This window comes from Malaya genurostris, chromosome 3, assembly GCF_030247185.1.
Source record: "Malaya genurostris strain Urasoe2022 chromosome 3, Malgen_1.1, whole genome shotgun sequence".
NCBI lineage: Eukaryota > Metazoa > Arthropoda > Insecta > Diptera > Culicidae > Malaya > Malaya genurostris.
Genome location: NC_080572.1, coordinates 123,051,753 through 123,062,682, shown reverse-complemented (window position 1 = coordinate 123,062,682; position 10,930 = coordinate 123,051,753). Strand labels below are relative to the sequence as shown.

The following is a 10,930-nucleotide window of genomic DNA, read 5'->3' as shown; positions in this document are numbered from 1 at the left end:
AGTGGATGTTGCAACAGGAAAACAAAAATCAATTAGAATTATTGCTAAGAATCTATTCAATTTGCAATATTCTTATCTTAAGAAGCATTAAAGCGAATGGATGTTGCAACATATTTTGTGCGGTATGTTTACTTCCTTCCAAACTTGTATTGTTGCTATGGAATGTTACCGTCATTTTCAAATGTTTATCGACGCTTTTTAACGAAGGGTCAACAAAATTACACCATTACTAAGTTCACTGGTTCACGATTACTGGTTCGATAATTTTCGATGAATCGTATGGGACATTGTAATCTTGAGTTTATCTTTGCTCGTACTTACCGGTATATAAGAAACTCAAAGCAAATAATGTTACCACACAAAAACAGTGTGTACAATTTTAATCGAAACATTCGTTTAAAGCCAGGGTTGGACGGAGCAATCTTGAATCGAATGAAAACTAAAATTAAGTGGCTGCGAACTAAACAGAACAAATTAGTAATGATCTGCCTAGATGGAATGTCTGTTAAATCAGAACTGACTTATTGTGCTAAGTCCGACACGTTCTATGAATTTTCGGATTACGGCGTTGTAAAGAAGGTCGAAAGGAATGATCCTACAAAACTGGCAACTGAAGCAGTTGTAATAATGGTCTCTGGGATATACAGTAGATTCAAGCAGGTGTGTAAAATAATTATTTATACAACTTGTTTTGTTTTAATTTTAGTTCCATGAATTTTATCTTCAGCCTGTTGGATATTTTCTTGCTCACAATACCCTTGGAAGTGAAATTCAAATGAAGCTCACAAGAAAAAGTATTATTGCTATTCGTGATACCGGACTCATACCGATAGCTCTGGTGATGGACCAGTCTACAACAAATCAAAAAATGATTCGTGAAGCTGGCGGAACTGCTGAACACCCAATAATACAAGTTGACAACGAAAATATAGCCGTTATGTTTGATCCACCCCATTTGTTGAAAAATGCACGAAATGCACTTTATAAGTACAACGCTGTATTCGAAGACCAGATAGCCTCATTTAATCACATCAAGCTTCTTTTCGAAACTGATGTGGCATCCACGTTGCGTTTAGCTCCCAAACTTCTTTATAAAGCTATTCAACTTCCACCGTTTTCGAAAATGAATGTTTCTATAGCAACACGTACGTTAAGCGAATCATGTGCTATTGCCATTCGACATTATGTGGAAATAGGATCACTACCAACAGCAGCACTACAATCAGCGTCTTTCATCGCACTCCACGATAAACTATTCGATACATTCAATTCGAAAGAACGTTACGTGAATTCAATTGGCAAGGTAAATGGAAATATTGTTATTTTGAAACCAACCTATCTAGACCAGATCTATGCAAGCTAACCTTATTAAAAAATCATTCAAAGTTTCTATCGAGCAGTGGTTCTAGTTTGCATTCAATATATGACTGAATACCAGTTGTCCTAACCACATTTATTACTTCAGCCTTACAGAACTCCAATAACAGACAATTCTGTGCATCTTAAATTTCTAGAGGAAACACAACGAGTCGTCAAGACAATGTACTATACTGTAAATACGTGCTTCAACATTAAAACAGTAAAAAAAATTTGGGCCTATTCGAACTCATTACTTATACCAAATATATTAATTATTTTCAGGCAAAAAAATTGTCCAGAGCACTAACTAGTGCCCAAAAACGTCCGGTATACCTTAACGGTTATATAGGGAACATCAACGCTTTGAAGTGGATTTGGAACACGCTGAAAGAACAATACAGCTGCAATTATCTATGCACAAACCCACTGTGCCAGGACTGCTTGGAGAATTTTTTTTCTGAAATTGGACGCCGTTGTGGGTTTAATGAAGCTCCCAATGCTTTCCAATTTTGCACTGCATTTAAATATGCCATGATATCATCCAGTAAATCAAGTAACATCTCCAATGATGGTATGAATTGTGAGAACGATAGGCTTCCATTTTTCCTGAATGAGGAAGATCTTGAAGAAACTTTCACGGCGGTGTCAAACACTCTAACATTTGATTTCGAACCATTAAATGTTGATGCACCCTATCAGTTCCTCGCGAAGGACATAAACGCATTGATATATATATATATATATATATATATATATATATATATATATATATATATATATATATATATATATATATATATATATATATATATATATATATATATATATATATATATATATATATATATATATATATATATATATATATCATTGGAGCAGCAGTTCATAAACTGCCTCATGCAAGATGTCGTTCAGTGTTGAAAATTGAACAGGATAACGCTTCCTCGCATAATGAAGATTACGCTTTTTGCAAATTAAAATCTCAATTTTCTTTTCGTCAGATTAATATTCCTAACAACAAACTGTATGATATTGTTTCATTTGCCGTATTTAAACAAAAATTTAAAAAAAATTTATATGAAAATAGAAAACATGTTAAATTGCGAATGAAACAATATGTCAAATTCGAAAGCTTCGGAACCTCAGTTTGCAAAGCATGTTTTACCAAATTAATGAATTGTATTTTTAAAACGTTTATTCAGGGATTTTTAAAAGAGACTCACTTCAGGAACAAAATAACAGGGAATAATAAGTGTCGGCAGAAACGCAACCACAAAGCTGTTCGCATGAATTTGAACGAATTTATTTAGAAAGCTCCCGTACTCTTGTTAATTAATAAAATTACAATGAAATTGTGCGCATTTTCACTTATTTTATATCTAAGCTCTACCATCTGAAAAGTACGACTGAAAACATCGATACCGAATTCCTAAAATTGAAAATTAACGTCGATCTACTGATCTTGCTTGTCTCCTTGCCTATTCTAGAGATTTTACGAAAGGTTCAATCCTAGTACTCGTTCTCTACGTACCAAATCCGCCATTCAGCACATACTTATGGTTCTTATTGTCACATTCAGATCTTTATATACAATCCGATTCTGTATTCCGATCGAATCGGAATATTTAAATGGAATTAAATTTGTAATCTGTATTTCGATTGAGTTCGAGTTTTTCATACAACATCACTTGCGTTTAATGATATCGGGAGCAACAAGTAATTGGTAATAGTGTTGCTAATATAGCTCATCTTGATAATTTTTCTTGTCATATGAATGTTACACTATTCTCCAATGTACAGTTATTTGCATTCGTAATGGCTTGCGTGTTTGATGGAAGTGATTCTTCTGATGAATTAGATAACGGGAACTGGATGTGAATTGTGATGAAATCCTTCGCCATGGAATATTATCATTCAAAATAAGATTGGCGTACACTGCCATAGTCGGTTTGAAAACGGTAGGCATCGGATCGCCATTGGTAAAAAACAGTTTCGGTTTATTGATTTTTATGCAATATAGTTTCCATTCGAGGAATAAAGAGCCGGAGTGCTATCGAGTTCTGTCAACTGCAGTGAATTTGCGATTCAGTGCATATTGATATGATCATATGTTTAAATGTCTAGTAGAATGAAGAGGTCGATAATAAACTTTATTCAGGAATTTTATATCGCATCTCCGTTGTTAATGTTGTACCGGAAAAATGTCCAAATCATATTCGATCAAAATTACTTGGTTTCCGAATGCTAATTATTCACATTTACTCATCGATCTCATCAATCCAACCAGCTTTATCAGTCTGGAAAAAAATCAATCTAAATCATTAAATCACAAATTGATTATTGAAAGTCATCTCCTAAGCATCTACTCCACAAACATGTTACTAAATGTTGGATATTCGATTCGATTTTCAAACTACTGTGGAAAGAAAATTTGTGCTATAGAAAAATAACCTTTGTTATCGTTCCGGAACGAAGAGGAACGTTTTGAAATATTGAGGCTGTGATCGAGGCGAACAGTCGAGTAGGTGGCGGTAGTGATCCCAACGTACAGCAAATTTAAAATTTACACAGCAATATTCTGAAACAGTGACCCAAATGGTTCATATGCTTTTATCATAATTCGTAATCTTGATTTTATCTTTGGTTCGAGCCTCGACCTGGAAGGATTCTTAGTGTCAATAGGATCGTAGTAGTAGCCATGTAATGATGCTGAACGCTAAAAATTGGCTGAGGGGTCTGTTGAAGCAGAAAGGCCGAATTCCACAAAAGGAGTGTAATGCCAAGACTCTGCCTTTAAGGTTGGAACTATTTTAGTTTTGGCATCAAGTGAAAACGACATAAGTGATCTGCCCTACGGGTGTGATTGGTGGCCGGTTAAAGTAAAACTGAATTAGTACCAATTTCATTTTTTTTTCTGCGTGTATACGGTCTGTGGTGTACACTCGACTGAATGTATTGCCGCGCCGCTGTTCTGTCAACGATTACGAAAAAAAAAGAAAAAGAACAAGCTTACACCTCTCGGCAGAGCGCATCAGTTGCTTTTTGTAAGGTTAAAAAATTAATTTTTGTGCGTGATTTTTCTTAAACAGCCGTCAACTATATTCGGCTGTAACAATTGCCACATTCGGTACCCGGTACGCCTGGAAAAACGAAGAAAAGTGAGTAAAATATCAAGAAAATTAAGTTTCTAAATTGCATTCCTCCTGCGTCACGGCGCTTGGTTTGATTGGTTGTCAAAGTTGCGTTTTATTCTCCTACGTTTTGCTTCTAACTTGTGGTGGCGTTATAGACTCTTGGAGGGAAATAAGCATTTACAAAGCATACTGTTTGTCTACTTGCAGAAGGGATTTGATTCTAGTTTCTATTTAAAAATGTATTATATGGTAGTATTTAAATCGTTCACAAACTGCTACGTTTTACTTTAGAGGTTCTAATGTTTTCTATTTTTTCATTCATTTTGTTTTAATGATGTGAACTGGAAATAATTTCCCAGAATAATAGGGTAGATATACTTGATCAGAATCAACCAAGTACATCTTTCGAATAAGTTATACTGGTGGAACAGTTCACTATTGTATTCTGGATCAAGCACCGCATTTTTTTATCTAAAGTGTTGCTAGTAATTCAATATTTTTGTTTTTGACACAGTATTGTACACAAAATTTTGTTCACCTTAAATTCAGACATTGCCATTGTTAAAAATTCGGTAATCATGATGGTACTATCCCAAATCAAAGCTGTGATTGGGTTTTCTGGAATATACAAATGCGTTTGTTGAATCTAAATATTATCACATTTTGAAAGTAAATAATTTTCAATACAGAAACCAATCATTCGACGCAAATTCTTAAAATGATATATAACTATTTTTCAAATGATGACAAAAAAGAGATTTTCGCAGCTGAAAAAAATAAACCAAAAACAAAGATGTAATAATTCATCTATGATTGCCTTACTATTTTTTTATTGTAAGTTCAAAGGCTTACTACTTAAGCTCTACGATCCTGATGGCAGATTACCTTACTACTTATGGGTAAGCTGGGCGCAAGTATTGTTATAACTAAATTAGTGTAGTAAATCTGGACATAGATATTAATATGTCGGAAACGGCGGTCTTTCAAACACAAATCTGTAATCCCCCAGTTTGTCCGGTTTCCATGAAGGCAACGCAGTGTGAATCGATCAATGACCAGTCGAATGCGGAAGTCTTTTGCAAACAAAATTTAACGTGCTACCGACTTGTTTGCCCTACTCACAGCGAGTTACTATGCCTCAATTTGATGTTTGATTTCATAGAAAAAGTTTCATCCCTATTCTGTATCTCGATCGAGTTTTCCATATAAAATCACTCGATCGAATTACAGAATGCGAGTTTTTATATTCGATCGAAATACATAACAGATGTGTATGTTGGGAAATACTTTTTAGATTGTATGTACTGGGAAATTGTTTTGAGGTGAATTGTGTATATTCTGTAATCACTATTAGAATACAGATCGTTTTCTGCCTTTGTGAAGTTCCTTGTTATTTTCTTCTACGGCTAAACAATATGACTAAACGAGTTCTCTTTAGCTTGCGCATTATTCTCTTATTTTATTTTGTGTTGACATTCCGTTCACTTAACCTCTTTTGCCTAGACCTGCGTGTAGTTTTTTGTTCTATCAATCACCCCAATTCTGCATTCCGTTCGAGTCGAATTATTATTTTTCTTCGAATGTAAAAATTTCCATTTTGCATATCGAACGAGTGGTGTTTCTTTTTTTATGAAAAAGAAGAATTTGTTCGAAATACAGTATGAAAAACTTTACTTTCGATCGGCATACTGAATAAAGGTGAATTTTTCCAAAATAGTTCTGTAGAAAAATTGAAAATTTGCATTCTTTAATTCGATCGTGTAATGCTATTGTATAGAAAACTTGAACTCGATCGAGATACAGAATGCAAAATTTCGCATTCGGTTGAAACAATCCGATTCAAACAAATCGGGGTGACAGCATCTGAATGCGCTTACACTACTAAAGAATATCAATTTAACAATTCTTTATCTACCTTGAAACACTTTTTCAGGATTTCTCCATAATTAATTGAATCACATTAAAAAAATACGCAGAAGACGGATTTAAAGACAACAATGAGCGGTAAACGAGCCTCGTCCAAGAACGAACAACCAATCGACGATGGAGCCGAATTCTCCGTTGAAAAAATTCTCGACAGAAGAGTTGTGAATGGCAAGGTAACTGAATGAAATGAATATGTTTGATTCTGTGACACTTTAATTCAGTAGCAGGACTGTTTACATGGACTTTGCCGTTCGAGCATATCAATAATCTTTCTGAATTGTCGAGAAATCGAGGCTAGTTGTGAAGATAACGAACCTAATAGCTTCTTGTGATTCTAGGTTGAATACTACCTTAAATGGAAAGGGTACTCGGCAGAAGAGAACACTTGGGAACCCGAGGAAAATCTTGACTGTCCTGATTTGATCCAAGCGTTTGAAGATGCTAGAAAGAAAAAAGAAAAAGATGGTAAGTTACAATCATCAACTGCAAGTAAACACAGTGCTGAGAGTGTCACACTCACAGGCAAAGAAGAAAGCTCGGGTCGAAAGGTTGGTCGCAAGTCAGCAGCATCGGATGATTCCAAGGTTGCTGCGGCCAAAAGAAAGTCAACTACCGGAGAAGATAAAAAGATCGGTTTCGACCGAGGTCTCGAACCAGAGGAAATTCTAGGTGATAATTACGTTTTTCTGTTATTGATCTGTTTCACCTTAGACTATTTTTTATATCAATAGGTGCCACTGACCACAATGGACAGTTAATGTTTCTGATGAAATGGAAAGATGCAGCTAATGCGGATCTTGTACCGGCTAAACAAGCCAACATCAAATGTCCACAAATCGTCATCAAATTCTACGAATCCCGTCTAACATGGCAAACCTCTGAGAAGAAAAACGATTCTAAGGATGATTACGCCTAAAGGAGTAACTGATAGTATAAAACACACAGCTTAATTATAAGAGTATGACTATGTGAATCTATTTTTAAGTACCAGCTTTCTCTTTCCTTTTTACATCAAGTGAAAAGATTGACAAACCAGGTTGCTCTCGCATCCGAATGAAACAAATAACACATATTCCCGGCGTGTAGGTCTTGAAGCTCTTTTATTTTTTTGTTTGATCAAATTAACATTAATCAAATTGTCCAAATGAAATCAGTTTCTTAATAATTCCCATACCAAAATACAAGCAGTATATGCAGTGGATCACAAAAATTGTATAAACAATTTGTGTAATTACTCTTTTGTTCGGAAAAAAATCGAGTTTGCAAAAATGGCATGAAAGACAAAATTAGATAGGATATGAAAGACTTCATATACTGTCTATGCTAGAACGAATGTGCAAAGCTACACAGTTTGGAAGCTGTTTTTTGAGCGTGTGTGATGTGGTTCCATTGTATATTATTCACTGCTATTATGCCGGTCAAGAGATTTTCTATTTTTTTAATATAATTCAATGCACCTCTTTCCGAAAGTGAAGCGCCTTCTGTTTGCAAAAAATATTCGTTCCCCGAGACTTGTTTTTCCTTACAATGAAAACATCTGAACTATGTGTAAGAAAGTGAAAATTTAAATATTAGTAATCAATAAAGTAAGAAAACTAAATCAACATACAGTCCCTTATCACCGTTCTCACTTCCACTTTCACTTCACTCACATATCACTTTACTTGATTTGACCTGTAGTGGAAAAGTATTATTTTTCCAGCAAAATGTTGGTGTCGTGATATTCAAAATAACATTAAGGTCATCCAAGTAATTGCTTCTGAGTTCCGTAATAAAGGCCAACATTTTCTTCGCTTGATTTTCACCGTGAATTGATGCCGATAATAAGGGTCCCAGTGAATTGTGTCTAAATCACATTCCTCTATAAAAATCTATATAGCCCATACTCATTTGTCAGTTCCATATCGTTTTTTTGCCATTTTTGAGTTAGCTTGATGGATGAAATTTATTCTAAATATTTTTTTCAGAAATTGCAATAAAAATAGTGGGTTGGCTCAGTACTATGTAAAATAAATTTTGGTCTGTCCTATATGAAAGCTCTCGCAAATCACTCCCATTTAGTGCGAATCGAATTAATTTTATACATCGGAACATTAATGGTGTATTAGAGAAATGGGGGTGAAGCGAAGACATTTTTTGTTTAATGATTTTTTTCTACATTTCAAATATAAAAAATATTACATGTGAAAATTTACGCTGTCATCATAACTCGACTAAAATCTATTATCTTCTTGAATATTTGTTGCGTTGAGTAATTATTCAGAACGACTGTCCCATTTTGCCTCCTGTAGAGGGCAAAGCGAGTAACCTTATGATAACATTCAACATAAACCCAACTACATTAACATATGTTTATGAAGGTAAAATTCCCTCGTTATTTTATTTTCACAAAAAAGTAACGTTTATGAATACATACCATTCTGTCGAATAAAAAAGTAAAATAAAAAATTAAATTCATTGTGCAGCGTAACTGCATCAGTAGTATGGACCACAATTTGCACCCACTCGGGCAAAATAAGGTTCCACGTCACTGAGCGCAGTGCAACTCTCTTCTTTGGCCCAAGAGAACTCGTAGGAAACACGATATTGCTCGGAAACGAACAGGGCTTGCAAATAGAAGCAACTAATATAAACAAAAGAGTTTCACCCTCTGTGCTATTCACACACATTCGTATGTCAGGTAGAATTCACAGCGCAACCCAAGCAAGGAAAGCTGCTTCGTTCGTTCATTAGTTCATGAAGATGTGCACCAGCTAATGAGTATGCTTCATGAGGTTAGTATTTGATGAACGGTTATCATATTGAAGATGCCTATGAGAAAACTAGATTCATAACTTTTAGCTCCTATGAATATTAATTGAATAACCATTACTTTTTGTGTTTCTAGGATATATACACAGTATAAACTTACAAGAAAAAAATTGATCGTTTTGAAACGGGCTCAAATGCAAAATTTATGCTACACACTTAAATTGGATTACCGACCTCTGCTGTTCAAATCTCGGTAGCCCTCTCAGCAGACCGTTCAATTTTGTTGGTTTTTTAGCGCTTGTTGAACGACATATTGCACGAAACGTTCATTCAATTTGCTGGAACGGTTTGTTGTTGTTTTTTCTCTTGCAAAAATAGTGTGAAAATAAAGTGTTACCAAGAGTGTTACCTTTACATAGAAAGAAAATTTGTTATTCTACGTAAAGTAGAAGTATTGTGCAGGTATGTATTGTTAGTTTAAACAAATAAGTGGAAAAAACTTCAGAAATTCTGCAGTAAAACTAGTCCAACGGGGCTCCAACTCCTCATGTTAAAAATGGCTCAACAATGGACCTCTGTCTGACGTGTTTGTTGAACGAAAAAAATGGCATTCGGTTCAACGGTCTGTTTCAAAATCGGCAAACGAAGGTCCCATGTTGGCCTCCCGTTGAACGATTGATTGGACTTTCATTGGACCAATGATCCAACGTATTGGACCAATGAAGGACCACCGTTGAACGTTTTTTTCTAAGTGGGAGGTGATTTTATCGGTAAAATTCACATTTTATCACTGCGGTACCTTGAGGTACTGCTGTCAACAAATGTTCATTTGTGCTGATATATCAGTAGAATGGAAATATTCGGTAGTTCGGTTGTTGAAAACTCGCCAAAAGAGGCAAGAATTACCGAACGAAATTAAGTGTGTGCACACTTAAATTGGATTACCGACCTCAGCTGTTCAAATCTCGGTAGGTGCTTTTATCGGTAAAATTCACGTTTTATCACTACGGTACCTTGAGGTACTGCTGTCAACAAATGCTCATTTGTGCTGATATATCAGTAGAATGGAAATATTTGGTAGTTCGGCTGTTGAAAACTCGTCAAAAGAGGCAAGAATTACCGAACGAAATTAAGTGTGTAACCTCACAAAATAAACAGAATGAACTTTTTTTTTTGACAGTCGATGTGTATTTGTTTACAGTTTAAAAGTTCATCAGAAAGTTACTAGCTTTGCCCTCTACAGGGGGCAAAATGGGGCAGTCGTTCTGAATATTTACTTAACGCAACAAATATTCAAGAAGATAATAGATTTTAGTCGAGTCATGAAGACAGCGTAAATTTTCATACGCAATATTTTTTGAATTTGAAATGTAAAAAAAATCATTAAACAAAAAATCGACCGTCCCACGACAAAAGGACCTAACTGCAAATGACAGTTTCTCTTTATTTACTTTTCCTTTTACGATTTACCGAACAGTTTTTCTATTTGACGCTTTACTCTTCGCAAAACTTTCAAGGCAAAACTACATGCTTTCGACTTATATTGCAAACTTTAGAGAATTTGCAATAATGGCTTCGTACTAATCAAAAGGGAAAGTAAACAAAGAGAGGCTCTCATTTGCAGTTACGCCCTTTTGTCGTGGGACTATCGAAATGCCTTCACTTTACCTCCATTTCCCTAATACACCATTAATGTTCCGATTTATAAAATTAATGCGATTCGCACTAAATGGGAGTGATATGCGAGAACTTTGCATATA

The 10,930-nt window shown here is 35.0% G+C and overlaps 2 protein-coding genes across 4 annotated transcripts; both read left to right on the top strand.

Moving 5' to 3' along the window:
- The first annotated feature begins 318 nt into the window (after positions 1–318).
- LOC131436120 (uncharacterized) lies at positions 319–2,073 on the top strand. 2 transcript variants are annotated; one of them, XM_058604618.1, is made up of 3 exons: positions 319–660; positions 728–1,303; positions 1,466–2,073. In XM_058604618.1, exons 1-3 carry the CDS (start codon positions 349–351, stop codon positions 1,664–1,666), a joined length of 1,089 nt encoding a protein of 362 aa, XP_058460601.1. In that variant the 5' UTR covers positions 319–348; the 3' UTR covers positions 1,667–2,073. The 2 variants fall into 2 exon arrangements, with proteins under 2 accessions (XP_058460601.1, XP_058460602.1); XM_058604619.1 differs by having other exon boundaries at positions 728–2,073.
- Positions 2,074–4,352: 2,279 nt separating this feature from the next.
- LOC131436919 (chromobox protein homolog 1-like) lies at positions 4,353–8,023 on the top strand. Of its 2 annotated transcripts, XM_058605912.1 has the most exons (5): positions 4,353–4,517; positions 6,427–6,592; positions 6,758–6,884; positions 6,942–7,088; positions 7,151–8,023. In XM_058605912.1, the coding sequence occupies exons 2-5, from the start codon at positions 6,491–6,493 to the stop codon at positions 7,333–7,335; spliced, it is 561 nt and encodes a 186-aa protein (XP_058461895.1). In that variant the 5' UTR covers positions 4,353–4,517; positions 6,427–6,490; the 3' UTR covers positions 7,336–8,023. The 2 variants fall into 2 exon arrangements, with proteins under 2 accessions (XP_058461895.1, XP_058461894.1); XM_058605911.1 differs by having other exon boundaries at positions 6,758–7,088.
- Positions 8,024–10,930: the final 2,907 nt, after the last annotated feature.